The following is a 20,304-nucleotide window of genomic DNA, read 5'->3' on the forward strand; positions in this document are numbered from 1 at the left end:
AGCCGTGGCTAGGCTAACCCTGGGAAGTGGGCTGGGAAGCAGGGAGCCCAGGCAGGAGGAAATGTCATTTGGGGGCAAGACAGCCCAAAGGATCAAGAACAAATATTTGTCTTCCCTTTGATGGCCTTCTGGGACATCCATTACCCTCCTACCTCCTCTCTGGCAGGAGGAGGCCCTTGGTTTCATCTGTCTTGCCCTAAATGGTGGAGGGGAAGGAGAAAGAAAGCATGTTTAATGGGGACCCTATCTCTGTGTCACTCTCCCATCTTTCCAAGCAGACAAGCCAGTTAAGGAATAGCCACATCCAGGCAGACCTGGGCTGCTGTCCTTTCATGGAACCACGGGCATCTAGAGTGTTTTATTCACCCGCCATTATCACCTTTCCTGGGTTACAGTGAAGGGGATCAGAGTCCCGTATATATGTCCAAGACAGGAAGGCCTGGCTACTGGTCATCTAAGGACCCTCTTCTCCCTGCCATTGGATGAGGGGATTTCAATTGAGCAATAATTGTGGTATTTGTTAAGCACTATGTGCCATACACTGTACTAAGCTTTGGGGCAGATACAAGATAATTGGGTCCCACTTGGGACTCAAAATCTATGAAGGGACAGATGAGAGAACTGAGGCACAGAACTAATTGACTTGCTCATGGTCATAGAGCCGGTAGGTGATGGAGCTAGAATTAAAACCCAGGTGCTCCGCCTCCCAGGCCTGTGCTCTTTTCACTAGGGCACAATTCCCAGGCACAGGTCTCCTTGCCACCTCAGCTTTGCTTCCTGAGCAGAGTAGGCTTTTGCAGATAGCTGAAGGGGCTTCTCTCACTGTTCTAATACAGTTAGAACAGGAAACCCGCAAAACTACCCTAGAAGGCAAAACTGAGGTTAAGAGAAGCTGGTTCCTGGGCCATTCAATGTAAGAACAGATGCCCAGAGGACCTTGGGTGATATGAGCAGAGTCAGTCCAGTAGTGACCCAGAAGCCTGGCTGGTTCCCAACTGTCACAGCCCAGCCCAAATTTCCCCATGGCGAGGGGGCAGAGCTTGTTTCCACATGGGCTCCAAGAGGCGGAGCTGCTCATTAGAATCCAGAGCCACAGACCAAATCCCCAGACCTGTTCATCCTGATCGCGGGGCTTCAGGTTCTGGGGCCAGCTCTAGTGCTTTAAAGATCAGAATGAGAAGTTAAGTAGGAAAGTACAGTATTACCCAACAACTGTCCCTTGGCAGCAGGCGGCTGGGGATTCTGCCAGGACCTGGCACAAACACTAGCAGGGAAAACACACACACACACACACTCTCTCTCTCTCTTTCTCTCTCTCCTATTGATGGGACAATCTCTTCACCAGCCTCTGCCCCGGTCCCTCCCCTCCCCCTCCCCGCACCTCCCTGCACCAATGAGATGACTTTTTGAATTTCAAATCAGCACAGGACGCAAAAGCAAACACTGGCTGGGTAAAGACTGATGTGAGAGCAATTCGGGAAACTAGCCTCCAGGGATACAAAGAAACCCCCTATCCAAACATTCTCCCTTCTCAGCCCATGGCAGACCGCCACTCAAAAACCCCCTGCTCCATTCACTCTGCCTCTTCAGGGGCCCAGTCCTCTCCTCCCCTTGGCCGATTGTGTCCGTGCCCCCTCTCTCCCACCCACCCGCCGCGGGTCGAGCCCCGAAGGCGCTCCTGAATCCTGGGCATGCTGGCAGGGGGAGAGTGGGAGGGGATTGGCAGGTTGCGCCCTTTCCTCGCCCAGGGTCGTCCCTTGTTCCCCTTCTGCAGGCCAGGTTAACGCTGATTCTGCCCCCTCCTGAGGGTTTTAAATGGAAGACGGCGGTCCAGAACCAGAGGGACTTGCGGGGAAAGAAGGCCTCCGTTTCCCCCTCTGCAGAACAGGAGCTGAGGCATTAGAATCAACACTTTTGAGATGCCATATAGTTTTCCCTGGGGCCCAATCGAAAGAAAGGGCTACCAATTTCCGCACATGGGAACTGATCTGCCCACACACCTCAAACCCATTGAGATCCTCCGGATGGCACTTAAATCTCACCAAACGCAAAGGATCAGAATTAGCAAAGGGGTACCTCAATGTGCTTTTATTTATGAGTCTCTTTCCATCACGCTTGCTTTCCCGTCTTCAATTCACGGGACACCTCCCCGTCCTTAACCCGGATCTCCTCGGCCAGATAAAAGGCGACTGCCCTGCTTGCCCGCTTTTTTCACCACAAACCTGGCATCTCTAAGGTCTCCAGCCCTTCCACAAGACATCCCCCTTGTCACATTCAAGCCCACCTTTCCTGTCCCCGGGGCTTCGGCCTTGTCACAGTCAAGGCTGCATCGTGGAAGCGGCGTGATTTAGTGTAAAGAGCACGGTCTTGGGAATCAGAGGACGTGAGTTCTAATCCCGACTCCGCCACTTGTCTTCCGTGTGACCCTGAGCAACCCAAACTTTTAACTTCTCTGTGCCTCAGTTACCTCATCTGTAAAATGGGGATTGACTGTGAGCCCCACGTGGGACAACCTGATTACCTTGTATTCACCCCAGCACTTAGAACAGTGGTTGGCACATAGTAAGGGTTTAACGAATACCATTATTATTATTAACTTCTCTGTGCCTCAGTTACCTCATCTGTAAAATGGGGATTAAGACTGTGAGCCCCACGTGGGACAACCTGATTGCCTTCTATTCACCCCAGCGCTAGAACAGTGCTTGGCGCATAGTAAGGGCTTAGCGAATACCATCATCATTATTATTACTTAACTTCTCTGTGCCTCAATTACCTCATCTGTAAAATGGGGATTAAGACTGAGAGCCCCACATGGGACAACCCGATTACCTTGTATCCACCCCAGTGTTTAGAAGAGTGCTTGGCACATAGCGAGGGCTTAACAGATAGCATCGTTATTATGACTATGGGCAAGTCACTTAACTTCACGGTGCCTCAGTTACCTCATCTGCAAAATGGGGATTAAGACTGTGAGCCCCAAGTGAGACAACCTGATTACTCTGTATCAGTGCTTAGAACAGTGCTCTGCACATACTAAGCGCTTAAGATACCAACATTATCATTCAAGCATCTTTCATCGCCCCCAGCCACCACCCTCCTTGCAGACGGGACCCCCGAAGATGCCACACACACCGCCCCCGGACCCCCTGCCCTTTGAAGAAAGGGCATCCGGGATCCCGACTCTGCCACTTGTCAGCTGTGTGACTGTGGGCAAGTCACTTAACTTCTCTGTGCCTCAGTGACCTCATCTGTAAAATGGGGAATAAGACTGTGAGCCCCAAGTGGGACAACCTGATGACCCTGTATCAGTGCTTAGAACAGTGCTCTGCACATACTAAGCGCTTAACAGATACCAACATTATCATTCAAGCATCTTTCATCGCCCCCCAGTCACTACCCTCCCTGCAGACGGGAGTTTACCCCCTAGTAACTAAGGTTTTTAAACCCGGCTCTGCCACTTGTCAGCTGTGTGACTGTGGGCAAGTCACTTAACGTCTCTGTGCCTCAACGACCTCATCTGTAAAATGGGGATTAAGACTGTGAGCTTCAAGTGGGACAATCTGATTACCCTGCTTCTACCCCAGCGCTCTGCACATAGTGAGTGCTTAGCAAATACCACCACCCTTATTATTATTATCCCAGTTGCAGGAGAAAAGGGGTGGGTGAGCCCTTACCAGCTTTCCAGACTGCTCCCGCGCCTTCTTCACCTTCCCATACGTGCCCTTGCCCAGGGTCTCCAGGAACTCGTAGCGGTGGCGCAAGTTGTGCTTGTGATGGTGCCTCTTCACCGCCTGCTTCTTCATCGGGGGTCTGGGGGAGAGGGGCAGGGGCGGTGCCAGGGGCGGTGCCAGGGGCAAGGCCTCGGCCGGCTGCAGGCGAAGCTCGGCGCTGGGGCTGGAGGCCCGGCGAGGGCACCCGGGCAAAGGCTCCATGGAGGCAGGGAGGGTCAGGAAGCCCGACGATGCCCGATCTGCAGCTGCCAAGGTGGGCGAGGGTCCCCGGCCGGGCAGTGCCACCCGACCACTCCGCCCCGGCCCTGCCCACCCGCCTTATAAACCCTCCCCGCCCGGCCCACGCCCCCCTCGCCCCCCATTGGTCGAGGCCGGGGACCTCGTGACTACGACGCCCCGGATTGGCTGCTATTCGCAGTAGCGATGAATAATCATAATATTGACTGTATTCGTTCATAATAATAATAATGATGATGGCATTTGTTAAGCGCTTACTATGTGCGCTGGGGGGGCACAAGGTGTCCCACGTGGGGCTCACAGTGTTGCTCCCCATTTTGCAGAGGAGGTCACCGAGGCCCGGAGAAGTGAAGTGACTTGCCCAAAGTCACACATCTGATAAGTGGCCCGGGATTAGAACCCACCACCTCGGACCCCCAAAGCCCGGGCTCTTTCCACTGAGCCACGCTGATTGACGGAATTCGTTAATAATAGCAATAATAATGATGGCATTTGTTAAGCGCTTACTGTGTGCAAAGCACAGTTCTAAGCGCTGGGGAGGATACAGGGCGATCAGGTTGTCCCACGTGGGGCTCACAGTCGTAATCCCCATTTTCCAGATGAGGTCACTGAGGCGCAGAGAAATGACTTGCCCAAAGTCACACAGCTGATAAGTGGCGGACCCGGGATTAGAACCCACGACCTCTGACTCCCAAGCCCGGGCTCTTTCCACTGAGCCACGCCGATTGACGGTATTCGTTAATAATAATAATAATAATAATAATAATAACGGCATTTGCTAAGCACTTATTATGTGCAAAGCGCTGTTCTAAGCGCTGGGGAGGATACAGGGCGATCTGGTTGTCCCACGTGGGGCTCACAGTTTTAATTCCCATTTTCCAGATGAGGTAACTGAGGCCCAGAGAAGTGAAGTGACTCCCCCAAGTCACACAGCTGACGAGCGGCAGAGCTGGGATTTGAACCCATGACCTCTGACTCCCAGCCACGCTGCTTCTCTAAGCAGCATAGTCAAGCGCTCAGCTATGCGCCTGACACTGAGCTAAGCGCTGTGGGTGGATACAAGCAGATCGGGTTGAACCCGGTCCCTTGTCCCGCGTGGGGCTCAGTCGTCGGGCCCGGGGCGTCAAGGCCCGCGTCGGAGGTGGAGGTTGGCGGGGCCGGGGGCTTCCACCCAGAGATCGGGCTCGGCCCCTGCCCCGAGAAAGCCCCGGGCTCCGTCCCCATTGTGATGTTTTCTTCGGAGATAAGGAGGGAGGAGATCTCAGCGGCTAAAGGTTTCCGCTGGGGTGTCTCCGGAGAATAAGCGGTTTGAATAAGAAAGGACCAGTTTTCTTTACCTGAGCTCAGAAAGGCATGCCGGAGAACTGGGATCGTCAAAAGGTTTCTGATGGGAAAGATGAAGAAGGGGGAAGGACAGGCCTGGGAGTCAGAGGACCTGGGTTGTAATCCTGGCCCCAGCAATCGCCTGCTGGGTGACCTGGGGCAAGTGATTTGACTATTCTGGGCCTCAGCTTCTTCATCTATAAAATGGAGATTCAATACACGTTCTCCCCGCCCACCCTTTTAGACTGAGAGTCCACGGTGGAACAGGATTGGGCCTGATGGGTTTAGATTATATTTATTCCAACTCTTCGCACATACTATAATGCTTCACAAATAACGTAATTAATATTATTATGAAGGGGAGAGGAGCATAATTCAGACAGCCCGCCTTTCTGAACCGTACTAAACAATCACCCTCCACGATTCAATTAATCGTTTTCTGACGGTTGAAATCCCGAGTTTGATGTTGAGAGAATTCCCAGTTATTCCATTAAGATCAGAGAGACTGATTCTGGATTTTCACCTCTCTCCCCAGGCAACGGGGAGAAAGGAAAATACTTCACTTAAGTCTCTGCCTGATCACGTCTCTATTCTCTCTTTACAAAATGATTCCGGAAGTAGGACGGTGGGGTAGTTTCAGTTTATTTCTATAAAGAGTCCGGCCCAGAGCTGGTCCGCACACCCCACAAAGCAGATGAATCCGATCACTGGAACCAACCAAAACTACTGTGTACCAAGCACTGTGAGAGATACAAGCTAATCAGATTGGACCCAGCCTATGCCCCACATGGAGCTCCCAGTCTTAACACCCATTTTGCAGATGAGGTACTGGGGTGCAGAGAAGTTATGTGGTTTGCCCAAGGTTGCAGAAAATTGGCAGAGCTGGGATTAGAACCCAGGTCCTCCTAATTCTCGGACCCATGCTCTTTTAGACCATGCTGCTTCTCTTTTCTTTAGAGAGAAGCTTCTGCCAGGGCCTCCCCCCCAGCTTTTATCCTCCATTTAGTTCAGAGGGGCAACAGTGGGGGGGGAGGTGACTAATCAAACTTCTAAAGTCAGACCCTCCTTGGGGCCGGGAACTGTGTCATTTCGACATTCCCAGGCATCTTCTCTTCCCACCTCGACCTCCCCCAAACCCTGATTTCTCAGTTTGGGGGGGGGATGTGGGGGGGGGACCTGAAAGTCCAGCACTTAGACTTCTAGGTGAGATTCCTTAAATGGATGTTGTTTTCGGGGGTCAGGATTTGGGGAAGGTTTGGACTCGAAGAGGAAGACATGTGCTCATCATTTCTCATCCTTTCTCCTAACCTCAGCTCACTATTGGCGGCCAGAAGGAAGGGGATGGGAGGGAGTCTCACACATGGAGACTGCAGGGAAGGCTCTGATCCAAGTTCTCCCAACCAACATAAGGAAGAGAATCCATTTTCCTGGCGGTTCCCTCTTGGAACACCTCCTTCCTTGGAACAAGATTGGATCTTCAAAATTTTAAAATGTATAGTAAAATAGAATACTACTCTTTCTGGTAAGCTGAGGATTAAAGGCTTTAAGTCATCAATTCTTCTGAATAAAAAGTGGATGAAAGGCAGTTTGATCTACTAGAAAGGATACTGAATTGAGAGGGTGAGGAATCCTGAGTTCTAGCACAGGCTCTGCCACTGACATGCTAAGGCAAGTCCCCCAGCCACTCTAGGCCTTCAGCTTCCCCTGATGGAGAGACTGATGCCTGAAAATGCTATGGGGAAAAAGATTCAACCCTCATGATCCCAACTTCCAAACTTCCTGTCCCTGACCTAACTCTCCTCCACCCCAAATCCATTTTTGAAGATCAATCTGTAACATTTATTGAGCTCTTACCATGGGCAGAGCACTGTACTAAGTGCTCAGGAGAGTAAAATAGAATTAATAGGCATGATCTCTGGCCTCTAGAAATTACCATCTGGTATTAGGGTGGAGGGTGAACAGGCAGGCAGGCAGTCAACTGTATTTATTAAGTGTTTACTTTGTACAGAGCAGGGTGATAAGTGCTTGGAAGAAGACAATATAACAATACAACAAATACATTCCCTGCCCACAATGAGCTTTCTAAAATAAATTACAGATAGGAGGGAGTAACAGGATTTTAAAGTCTTCCCCCTCTAGGAGCAGAGAATGTGTTTATCAACTCTGTTATACTCTCCCAAGCACTGAGTACAGTGCTCTGCACACAACAGGTGCTCAATAAGTACAATTGATTGATTGATATCAAGATCTGTACATAAGTGCTATGGTGGCGCAGGGCGTGGTGAGAACCCAATGAACTAATGAGATATAAGGTGGGGCTATTAGAATTCAATCAGGAAAGGATTACTGGAGGGGATGTAATTTCAGGAGAGCTTTGAAAATAGGAGAACAGTGGTCTGTAAAATGGGAAAGGAATTTCAGGCAAAAGAGAGGGACTGAACAAGAGGTAAGGGAAAATAAGAATGAGGCCCTGTGAGGCATGCAAGTTGTGCAAGCTGGGGTTTAGTGGAAGAAGAGAGTAGGTAAGTGGTAGAGAGAGCTGAGTGAGAGTCTTAAAGTGGATGGTGATGGAAGTTCTGTTAGAGGCAGAGAGGAATGGACAACCAGTGAAGGATTTTGAGGCATGGGGAAATGTATGTTGAACAATGTTTTAGAAAGATGATCTGGGCAGCTGAGTGAAGGAGGTGGGAAGGAGGTGGCCAATGCAGTAGTCAAACAGGATGTGACAAGTGCCTACACCAGCATGGTGGGCATGTGGATGGAGAGGAAGGGGAGGAAACTATAAGGAGGAAGAATTGACATGATTTAGTGACTGACTGAATATGGAGGTTGAAAGACAAAGGGAAGGATAATGCCACAGTTTCAGTCTAGAGAGATGGGGTGGATGATGGTTTTGTTAACCTGTAATGGGAAAGTGAAGTGGCAGAGAGGATTGTGAGGGAAGATGAGTTTAGATTTGGAGATGGTGAGCTTGAGGTGCCAACAGGACATCTATTGTAGGATCTCACCCAGCTCAAGACACTAATGATAATATTTCTTAATCCTCTATGTGCCAACCACTGTCCTAAGTACTGGGGTAGAGCTAAGGTAATCAAATCAGACACAGTCCCTGCCTCATCTGGGGGGAGGGGAGAGTGGGGAGAGCAAGTATTTGAATCCCCATTTTTACAGAGGAAGAAACTTGAGGCAGAAAGAAGTGAAGTGACTTGCCCAGTATCACACAGAAGAAAAATGATGGAGCTGAGGCTAAAATCTAGGTCTCCTGGCTCCCAGATCTGTGCTCTAGGCCACATTGCCTGCCCAGTGAAAAGCTATTTCTTGGCTCTCTGCCCAGAGAAGGAGATGGTCACACAGACGGACTCTTGAGGACCGGAAAGTTGTACGAGCGGGAGCCGATCTTAATCGCTGAAACCCAACTCACCCTGGATAAAGGGAGACTGAACAATCCAGTGAAAGTTCCGGACTATGGAATCTGCTTACATCACCCAGCCTTGAGCCGATTTCAATGGAATTCCTACATCATGTGCTGGGGAGGACAGTCTCAGGTGGAGTGGAAATTCCCTAGGATATAATGGGGCTGCGGGCCCAGACTCCAGGAAGCTTAAAGTAAGCATTGCTGCCTCAAGGCAGTTTTCTGTAGGTTCTCCCGTGATAGGGGAGAAGAGGCAGCCAGGGCTGGGAAGTGACAAAACCCAGCTCTGACCATCAGACACGTAGGCAGGCAGACAGGTGGACAGGCCCATCTGGATCTTGCTTGGTCAGACAGGAAGACGGAGGGTGGGGGTGGGAGGGGCCCAGGGACTGTTCCTGCTCTTGGAGGCTCCTGCAGGTGGTTTTCCACAACATAAGGAGACTGGGCAAAGAATGTCCCCCAAATTTACCAGCCCATAGATTCATTCATCCGATCGTATTTATTAAGGGTTTTCTGTGTGCAGAGCATTCATTCATTCAATAGTATTTATTGAGCGATTATTATGCACAGAGCACTGTACTAAGCGCTTGGAATGTACAGTTCGGCAACAGATAGAGACAATCCCTGCCCAATAAAGGGCTCACAGTCTAAACGACGGGCTCACGGTCTACTATGCACTTGGAAAAGTACCATACTCCAGTAAAGAGTGACAAACCCGGCCCAAAACAAGCTCACAGTCTAGAGGGGGGATAGGTAAATACACGCAAATGTAATCTCACATACACAGGCACACACTCACATGCACGGACATTCACCAACACTTTAACACACGTTCACACTTCATGCCTACAACTTCACGTACACTCTCCTTATCACACACGCAAGAGAGCTGGGTTCTTCTCTGTTGTCTGAGTAGCAGAGTTGGAAGGAGAAATGCATAGACTGTTCAAAGATACCCTCCCTTTTTTATGGTATTTGTTAAGTGCTTACAGTGTGTCAGGTGCTGCACGAAGTGGTGGAGTAGATACAAGTTAATCAGGTTGGACCCAGTCCCTGACCCAGATTGGGTCCTCAGTCGTAAACCCTATTTTAACAGATGAGGTAACTGAGGCCCATATCAGTGAAGGGACTTGCCCAAGGTCACACAACAGATAAGTGGAGGAACAGGAATTGAACTCGGGTCCTTCTGACTCCCAGGTCCGTGCTCTAACCATTAGTCTGCTTCCCAGTTTGACCAGATCACCATTACTCTGATTTTTCTCTTCTGTTTCCACTTTCATCTTAGCCACTTGACAGTATAAAGTTTTCCCAAATGAAACCGGTTTGGGTTGGGAGGATGATGAGAAAGTTATGTGAAAAACCCAGGGGCAAAGTCTGAAAGAACCTATACAGACTCCTGGGATAATTTGGGTAGAGTAGAATTGCAAAGCACAACTACCAGACTCCACCTCAGCCCAAGGAGTGATAGTGTTCACCACACCGACAGACGACCCAGAATTTTCAGCTATTGTGCTGTAAGATGGCACAGTCTCTTTCTTGGAGACTCCAGCATACTGTGCTTCCGGGCTGGGCTCTGAACAGTCCTGCTTGGGGAAGGAATGATTTGGACTATTAGGAGCGTTGAAATGGGAATTTTGAGACATCATCGCTCAGACCGCTCTGCAGGAGCAAAAATTATCTGGTCCCTGGGAGGTTCAAGTTGGGGATGGCAACTTCACAGGCAGCTTTCCCCCATCCCTTCCCTGACTTCTCACCCATGTCTTAAGTCATTGTCTTTGAGCCCCTTAGATGTCTATGAAACAGGTGATTCATCCCTAAGGGATGAATAGTGTACATGTACGTGAAATTGTAGGCATGAAATGTGAACGTGTGTTAAAGTGTTGGTGAATGTCCTTGCATGTGAGCCAGAGGGCCAAGGACACTGCCCAGTTTATGCTTCATGCTTCATGCTTTCCTTTCTGGGGAATTTTTCTCTTAAGCAGGGGTCTAAGGCAATAGTAAGTCCTAAAATTTAGAACAGTGCTTAATACAGTGCTCTACAGTAGCACTCAGTGAATACTAATCATAATAATTGTAGTATTTGTTAAGTCTTTACTGTGTGTCAAGCACAGTACTTAGTGGAGGGGTAGATATAAGATAAAGTCAAACATGGAGTTCACAATCTTAGTAGGAGGGAGAACAGGTTTTGAATCCCTATTTTGCAGATTAGGGAATTGAGACTCAGAGAGGTGAAATGATTTACCCACGGTCCCACAGAAGGTACATGGCAGAGCTGGGATTAAAAATCAGGTCCTCTGACTCCCAGGCCCTGCTCTTTTCACTTAAATTGCACTGCTTCTCACTGATTAAGGCTGACTGAATAAAACTGGTGGCCTTTTGTTTTCCAATCGCAAGTGCTTAATACGGTGCTCTTCCCCCAACACAGCTTAAAGTGTGTACCATTGATTGAGGCAGGGGATCTCTGAAGCTCCCTTCTAGTTCTCAGATCCTTTGATTCTATATTCTTTGGACACTTGATATTCTCCCCATCCCCAACGCTTATGTACATATTTTCAAATTATATAATCCAAATTGGTTTTTATTCATATTAATGTCGGCCTCCCACTCTCGACTGTAAACTCGATATGAGCAGGGAACGTGTCGGCTAATTCTGTTAATAATAATAATAATAATAGCATTTGTTAAGCGCTTACTATGTGCAAAGCACTATTCTAAGCGCTGGGGAGGATACAAGGTGGTCAGGTTGTCCCACGTGGGGTTTACAATCTTAATCCCCATTTTACAGATGGGGTAACTCAGCCCAGAGAAGTTAAGTGACTTGCCCAAAGTCACACAGCTGACTGTTGTACTGTACTCTCCCAAGAACTTAGTGCAGTGCTCTGGACATAGTAAGTGCTCACTAAATACGACTTGATTTGGGGAGACCAGAGTCAGCAGTGGTGGCGGAAATCTGGAATGAAACAGTAAGTCAGTGAGAGCTGCACAAGCAGGAAAGCTGACTCACGGGCTCCATCTCCTGTTTTGATGAAACGCAGAGGGGACAGGATTCGGAATAAACAGAATTTAGGAGTCTCAGGGAATGTGGGAGGTGGTCTGCAGCCTGGAACCACTTGGTCCCCCTGGCCTGATTACTACCCCACTCTCTGCCACCCTGTCCAAAACCTTTGACTTTCCTGCTAGCTTCTGTTGAAGAGTAGCAGTGTGGTCACCACTTCTCTGTGCCTCAGTTCCCTCATCTGTAAAGTGGAGATTAAGACTGGTTAGCCCTGTATGGGTCAGGGACTGCATCCAACCTCATTCTTGTATCTATCCCAATGCTTAGTATAGTGCCCAAGTGCTTACTATGGGCCATCACTGTTCTAAGGGCTGGGAAGGTACATGGTAAATTAGTGCAACACGATTAGACTGTAAACCCGTCAATGGGCAGGGATTATCTCTATCTGTTGCTGAATTGTATATTCCAAGTGCTTAGTACAATGCTCTGCACATAGCGCTCAATAAATTCTATTGAAAAAAATACTACCGAATGTTCCTGTTCCACACGGGGCTCACAGTTTAAGGAAGAGGGAAACAGGTATGGAATCTCCATAGGAGAAGCAGCATGGCTACGAGAAGCAATGTGGCTCAGTGGAAATTGCCCGGGCTTGGGAGTCAGAGGTCATGGGTGCAAATCCCAGCTCTGCCACTTGTCAGCTGTGGGACTGTGGGCAAGTCACAACTTCTCTGTGCCTCAGTTACCTCATCTGTAAAATGGGGGTTAACTGTGACCCTCATGTGGGACAACCTGCTTATCCTGGATCTAGCCCAGCGCTTAGAACAGTGTTCTGCACATAGTAAGCACTTAAATACCAACATTATTTTACAGTTGAGGAAACTGAGGCATAGAGAAGTTAAGTGACCTGCCCAAGGTTGCACAGCAAGCAGAGAGTCAGGATTAGAACCCATCCCCCCCTTCTCCCGCCCTCTGCTCTTCCCCCTTCCCCTCAGCACTGTGCATATTTATATTATTTATTACTCAATTTTGCTAATGATGTGTACATTTCTATGATTTTATTTATCTTGATGATATCTATGCCAGACTGCTTGTTTTGTTGTTTTGCTTTGCTGTCTGTCTCCCCCGTTTAGACTGTGAGCCCGATATTGGGCAGGGATTGTCTCTGTTGCCGAACTGTCCGTTCCAAGGGCTTAGAACAGCGCTCTGCACATAGTAAGCGCTCAATAAATACGATTGAATGAATGACCAGATGAAGCCAAGAGTTGTCCCACTCCGGGATTCCTAGGCATTTAAGAGGCTTCAGCCTGCCCGTGAGGCAAGCCCAGCTGGGAGAGGCCTGTACTCTTTTTCCCAGACCATTTGCATTTCCCAAAAGGTAACCTTCACCCTACAAATCCCTCCCTCAGTGAAGAGCCACACCTTGCAGACTGAATTGACGGAGGAGGAGAGAAGGGGGAAGGAGGATGGGAATAAAAGGAGAGAGGGGGAGTTGGGATCAGGGTTTCCCCATTCCCTCAAATCCTTTCCCAGTTTTAGGAGAGTCCTTCCCCCAACTCCTCTAGGAGCTCTGGGGCTCAGAACCGGAAGGGTCCTATTGACTGTAAGTGATCAAACTGATCTGGACAAGGGAAAAGTTAAGATAAGGGAAGTGTCCGGAAAAGAGCCATTGAAACTACCTCAGGGCTAGGGAGGGGAGAGAGAAAAAAAGAACGGGAGAGAAAGAAGAGGTTGCTTTTTGCCCTTGAGGTGGGAAGAACTTCCATACTGCCCTCTTTCATTTTGAATAAAAGCCTGAATTCTTCAGCACAATAACCTGCTGCAATGTCCTTCCTGAAGACAACATTGGGGTCTAATAACGATGCTCATTAGAAAATTGATTATGATAATAACAATAATAATAATGTTGGTATTTGTTAAGCACTTACTATGTGCCGAGCACTGTTCTAAGCGCTGGGGTAGATGCAGGGTAATCAGCTTGTCCCACGTGGGGCTCACAGTCTTAATCCCCATTTTACAGATGAGGTAACAGGCACAGAGAAGTTAAGTGACTTGCTCACAGTCACACAGCTGACAAGTGGTGGAGTGGGGATTCTAACCCATGACCTCTGACTCCCAAGCCCGGGCTCTTTCCACTGAGCCACGCTGCTTCTAAAAATAGTGGAATTTAAGGTGTTACTATGTGTGACAAGCACTGTACTAAGTGCTGGGATAGATGCAAGATAATCAGGTGGGACATGATCCCTGACCCACATGGATTCACAGCCTACGTAATAATAATAAATTTTATAATAATAATTAAACAGCATGGCCTAGTGGAAAAAACATTGGCCTGGAAGTCAGAGGACCTGGGTTCCATACCTACTGTGTTACCTTGGGCAAGTCATTTTATTTTTCTGTGCCTTGTTTCCCTCATCTGCAAAATGGGGATTCATTTATTCAATCGTATTTATTGAGCACTTACTGTGTGCAGAGCACTGTACTAAGTGCTTGAAAAATAGGGTTGGACATAGTCCCAGTCCCATGTGGGGCTGACAGTCTCGTTCCCCATTTTACAGATGAAGCAACTGAGGCCCAGAGAAGAGAAGTGAATTGCCCAAGGTCACACAGCAGACAAGTGGCCGGAGCTGGGATTCAATATCCGTTCTCCCTCCTACTTAGACTGTGAACCCCATGGAATCTGATTATCTTGTTTCTACCTCAGTGCTTAATACAGGGCTTGCACATAGTTATTATTGTGGTATTCGATAAGCTCTATATTCCAAGCACTGTTTTAAACACCAGTGTGGATGCAAGGTTATCAGGTTGTCCCAGTCCCTGGCCCACATGGGTCTCACAGTCTAGCTATCAAGAACAGGTTTTAAATCCCCATTTTATAGATGAGGAAACGGAGGCCTTGGGAAGTTGAGACATATTATGTTGTGACAAGCCACACAGCAGACAAGTGGCAGAGCCTGGATTAGAACCCAGGTCCATTGATGAAGCAATTTGCCCTTGCTCACATAGCTAGGAAACAGATAAGTCCAGACGTTGGAGAAGATGGATGCCTGTTCTGAAGTCTCCTTTCCTCCTTCAGGGGCTGCCTAGGCCAGAGAGGGGCAAACAGAATAGGAGATTTCAATAAATTCACAGAAGAGAGATCTACACTAGGCTACTTGAGGGATTGAGCCCCATGTTGGGCAGACCCCATGTCTGATCTGATTGTAATAATAATTACAAGAGTTTAATATTAATGTTAAATACTTAATCTGCATCAAGTACTGTACTAAACACTGGGGTGGATACAACAACCCACCTTGGCCTCTGATACAGACAGCAGCCTGGAAACATCTGCTGGCCTCCTGGCCTACTTTCAATGACCACTTGGTCCTTGGTTGGGAGGTTGGGTTTGAGGGTCATTTAAGTCACTGACAGAATGACTTTAAAAACAACTGAGTGGGTTTTTTGTTTTGTTTTGGGGTTTTTGGCTTGTTTTTTTTTTTTTGTCTTTTTTCAAAGAATAATTGTAGAATTCATTTTGTGGAAAAGTAGGGGTTTTTTGGTTATTGTGGTTTCAAGTGCAGTAATTTAAAATATAAGTTGTGTTGAAAAAGCAGCCACAAAAATGTATTTTTTTTTTAGCTGTGATTAACTGTATAATATAAGCCTTATCATTTTGTCATGGTGTTTCAATTTTGCATATTTGCTTTACTTTTATGCTGCTGATTTTTTATTGACTTTGTAAGATTTGTTTTATCAAAGCACTTATGTGGTGGCTTGCCTCTATAATGAATTATTTAAGATTTTTATAGGTCTTGATGATTTAGACTGTCAGCTTATGGGCAGGGAACATGTAGGCTACTTCCACTGTATAGTACTCTCCTAATACTACGTGCTCAGCACATAAGGGCTCAGTAAATACCACTGATTGATTGATCAAGTTCCAAATGGGGCTCACAATCTAAGTAGGAAGAAGATGATGTATATTGAATCCCTATTTTGCAGATGAGGCAGTTGAGGTACAGCAAAGTTATCTGACTCACCCGGTCACACAGTGCATACATGACAAAGCCATGATTCATACCCAAGTCCTGTGACTTCCAGGCCAGTGCTCTTTCCACTAGGCCATGCTGCTCCCCTGAACACAGTGCTTGGCACATAGTAAGCACTTAAATACCATAATTCTTATTAAAGTTAGGACTGTTAGTTGGTACATCCATTCTAGGAGGATGAATGACAAGGAGGCCAAACATCAAATTGTTTCTTCAAGTGCCTCATTGAGTGGACCACTGGTCTGATCCATGATCAACATAGCTTAAGTTCTACTTGAAGGACTTGGGGCACTAGGTTCCATGCATTGTTGCTAATAATGGCATTTGTTAAGCACTTACTATGTGCAAAGCACTTTTCTAAGCACTGGAGTAGATACAAGGTGATCAGGTTGTCCTCGTGGAGCTCACAGTCTTAATCCCCATTTTACAGTTGAGGTCACTGAAGCTCAGTGAAGTGATTTACCCCAAATCACTCTCTAGCCCCCAATGTAGCTCCAATTGAAATGCAACTGAGCTGATCTTTTCAATCCAGCTAAATGTCCCTTCCTGCAACATCAGAGGGGTGTGCTTCAACATCAGAGGCTCAGGCCTGAGAAATAGCTAGTTTGCAGCTCTGGCATGACTGAACAGGGCCTCGGAGACTGGTAGAGCAGGGATGGGGTGGGGCAAGACTCGTCAGAGTTGGGTGGCGCGAGGTAACTTGCCCAATGCTCTCTTGCCCCTGACTAGTTGCCTCGGGGCCTACTGCTCTGATACGAAATGTAGGACGCAAAGCAAATTCCTCTGGACCAATTGTCACACCGTGGGAGCCAGTCACGGAGCCAGAGCAGGTCGGTGCTGTTGCCCCTGAGGGGCAAATAGGGAGGTGGGTGAGAACCTCCCTCTCGAAAGGAGGTGGAAGGGTGGGTTGGATCCTGTGACCTTGGAGCTTTATCTCGGTATCCCCAATAAGCCACTGCTGCTGTCCCAAGAGGCTACTCTGATCCTTTCCACCAGGGGAAGGGGGGCACAACATCTCCCAACATAAATGCCCTAAAAGGAACCAAAGGAAATGAGAAGTATCACGACCTAGTGGAGTCAAAGGACCTGGGTTCTAATCCAGTCTCTGCCACTTGTCTGCTGTGTGACCTTGGGTAAGTCATTTTACTGTGCCTCAGTTACCTCAGCTGTAAAATGGAGATTGAGACCATAAGCCCCACGTGGGACAAGGACTGTGTCCAACCCTATTTGCCTGTATCCACCCCCAGCACTTAGTACAGTACCTGGCACATAATAGGTGCTTACCAATCACCAGTCACTATTATTACTGTTAGGTGTAGGTGTGTCAGGCCTAAGGCAAGTCCAAGAAGGAGGTCGGTTTGTTTTTTTTTTTTTTTTTTAGCAGTGGGTGAGTCCCAGTTACTTTCTTCCCTGAGAGGCATCTTCCAAGGCATTTCCCATATGATGACACCACCAATGTTATTTATTGAATGCTTATTAAGTGCAGAGCACTGTACTAGGTACTTTGAAGAATTGTTGACTTATGCATAGCGACTGTTATGGACACATCTCTCCCAGAACGCCCCCACCTCCATCTGCAACCATTCTGGTAGTGGATCCATAGTTTTCTTGGGAAAAATATGAAAGTGGTTTACCATTGCCTCCTTCCACGCAGTAAACTTGTATCCACCCTTGACTCTCTCCCGTGCCGCTGCTACCTGGCACAGGTGAGCTTTGACCTGTAGCAGATCGCCTTATACTCGCTAGCCGCTGCCCAAGCTGAGAATGAAATAGATGTCTTCGCCTGACATTCCCTCCCGCAGTCAGGACTGGTAGAATACTAGAAACTCTCCAGGTGCTACCCTGAGAGGGGACTTGGAAGAATAGAATATAATAATATAATATAGTAGTGTTGGTAGGCACATTCCCTGCCCACAAGCTTACTAGAGACGGAGACAGACAATATAAATTACAGATTTGGATATAAATGCTGAGTGGGGAGGAGGGTGAGAAAGGGAACAAATCAGGGCAATAGAGAAAAGAATAGAAGAGGAGGAAATAAGGGCTTAGTACCAACAATAACAACAACAATTGGTGGTATTTGTTAAGCACTGTCTATGCAAAAAGCCCCGTATTTAGCTTTGGGGTAGATACAAGATGTTTAAGTCCCGCATGGGGCTCACTTTCTGAAGTAGGAGGGAGAAGAAGTGTTGAATCCTTATTTTACCATTGAGGAAACTCGAGGCACACTGAAGTTAAGTGACTTGCCCAAGGCCACAGCAGGTAAATGGGAGAGCCAGGATTAATAGTGTTAGTATTTGTTAAACACTTACTATGTGCAGAGCACTGTTCTCAGCGCTAGGGTAGATACAGGGTAGTCAGGTTGTCCCACATGAGGCTCACAGTTAATCCCCATTTTACAGATGAGGAAGCTGAAGCACAGAGAAGTGAAGCGACTTGCCCACAGTCACACAGCTAACAAGTGGCAGAGCCAGGATTCAAACCCATGACCTGTGACTCCCAAACCCGGGTTCTTTCCACTGGACCATACTGCTTCTAGGCGCCCTGCATACTCAAATACCATTGACTGACCATTAATTGAAACGTGCAGTTACCCACCTGCTTAGTCACTTCAGAGTGGCTATGCGAAGTCACAACACACTTCCAGGGATCCCCGAGCAGGCCAATAAAGCTTATGCCCCTTTCCCAGTTCCCCATCTGCATGGACAGCTCAAAAGAAAAAAACTTACCTGCTCAAGTACATTTCAGGGAACATAATGAGGGCTGCTGAAGAGGAGAGCCCCTAGCCCCAATCTTGGAAACAATAGAAAACCCCACCCCCCTCTTCCCTTTAGATCTAGAATCCCTTGGAGAACCACAGACTCTTGCCTAAATTTTACCTGCATGCTTTTCCCAACGTTAAAGCTTTCCACACAATAGACACTTAACAAACCCTATCACTCCTCCACCCACCAATAACCTCTGCTTTCTCTCCCACCCTTCGCTTCTCCTACGCTCCCTTTTGAGGCGGCTTTTAAAGAGCCATAATTATTGGCTATGAGATTCTAATTAGATGAAGTAGCAACAGCTTCATTCCTGGAAACCCCCTGCTCCCTCAGGGGAAGCAGGACCAGCTGGGGAGAGCTGAGAGAGGGAGGGGTGGGAGAGGTGATGTTAGCACCTTTCTCATCGCAATTAGCAAACCTATCTCTCCCGCTTGTCCATTAGCTTTCCCCTTTGACAAATTCCTCCACCAACCCTGGGGAAGAAAGTTTGGTCAGAGAAAAAAACAAAAACAAAAAAAACCCTCATGCACCAACCCACTTACCTTTCAGGCAAATTCTTGTGGGAATCTTTCCTCTCTATCCCTGCACCTCTTTTCTACCTTGCTTTCTCCACCAATCTGTGGTATTTATTTTTTATGTTATTTGTTAAGTGCTTACTATGTTTCGAACAATGTTTTAAGCGTTGGGATAGACAGAAGATAATCAGGTTGGACACAGACTCTGTTCCACAGAGGGCTCACAGTCTAAGTCAGAGGGAGATGGATTTAATCTCCATTGAGGTAACCGAGGCACAGAGAAGTTAACTGATTTGTTCAAGGTCACAAAGCAGACGAGTGGCAGAGCCAGGATTAGAACCCAAGTCCACTGACTCTAGGCCAGTGCGCTTTCCACCAGGTTTTTCTGCTTCTCAATTGAATGTTTACCACGTGCAGAGCACAGTACTGAACACTTGGGAAAATGCAATATAATAGAGTTGTTAGACATTTTCCCTGATCCACAAGAAGTTGGCTTTGAGGACCTTTCTTAATCAAATAGTAACAATGGAACTTACCAAAAACACTGTGCACAGAACTGTACTTGGTGCTGGGAAAGAATACTGAAAGCTGGGTGAGAATTAGACCCCGTCCCTGGAACTCAAGGGGAGAAGAGACTGGTGCAGGCAAATTAAAAAAAATATATAAGAATATAAAAGGTGAGAACTGGAATAAAGAGTCATCTATTTTCAGTCCTATAGCCTGTAAATTCATTATGAGCAGGGAATGTATCTGCTAATGCTGTTGTATTGTACACCCCCAAGCGTTTAGTACAGTACTGTTCTCTCCCAAACGCTTAGTACAGTGCTCCACACACAGTAAGCACTCAATAAATACGATTGAGTGAATGAATGAATGCTGTGTACCTAGTAAGCACTCAGTAAATAAAATTGATTGATACCAAAAAAAAAAAAAAGCCTTAGGTACTAGGGGAGCAGAGTGTCCGGCTTCCCAGGCTCAGACTCTAGTGAGTCACAGCTCCAGCCACAGTAACGTCCCAGCTCTGCTGCTTGTCAGCTGTGTGACTGTGGGCAAGTCACTTCACTTCTCTGTGCCTCAGATACCTCATCTGTAAAATGGGGATTAAAACTGTGAGCCCCACGTGGGACAATCTGATCACCCTGTATCCCCCCAGAGCTTAGAGCAGTGCTTCGCACATAGTAAGCGCTTAACAAATAGCATCATTATTATTATTATTAATAAGAGCTTCCTATATACTAGTCACTGTACCAAGCCCTGGGGTGAATACAAACAAATTGAATTGTTTATAGTCCATGTAC

At 47.5% G+C, this 20,304-nt stretch overlaps 1 protein-coding gene across 2 annotated transcripts in view; it reads right to left on the reverse strand.

The window, feature by feature from the left end:
* The window catches only part of NUAK2 (NUAK family kinase 2), a 32,333-nt gene extending 13,797 nt beyond the window's left edge, over positions 1–18,536 (reverse strand). Inside the window, exons 1-2 of one of the 2 annotated variants that reach the window (XM_029069919.2) lie at positions 18,456–18,536; positions 3,675–3,810 (exon numbers count right to left, since the gene is read on the reverse strand). In XM_029069919.2, coding sequence (XP_028925752.1) covers positions 3,675–3,810; positions 18,456–18,481 — 162 coding nt within the window. In that variant the 5' untranslated portion in view covers positions 18,482–18,536. Of the gene's footprint in view, positions 1–3,674; positions 4,019–18,455 lie in introns of those variants that run through there. The other variant, XM_007656083.3, reaches the window with a different exon arrangement.
* Between the last annotated feature and the right edge of the window lie 1,768 nt (positions 18,537–20,304).

Source organism: Ornithorhynchus anatinus, chromosome 7 (assembly GCF_004115215.2).
Source record: "Ornithorhynchus anatinus isolate Pmale09 chromosome 7, mOrnAna1.pri.v4, whole genome shotgun sequence".
Taxonomy (NCBI): Eukaryota; Metazoa; Chordata; class Mammalia; order Monotremata; family Ornithorhynchidae; genus Ornithorhynchus; species Ornithorhynchus anatinus.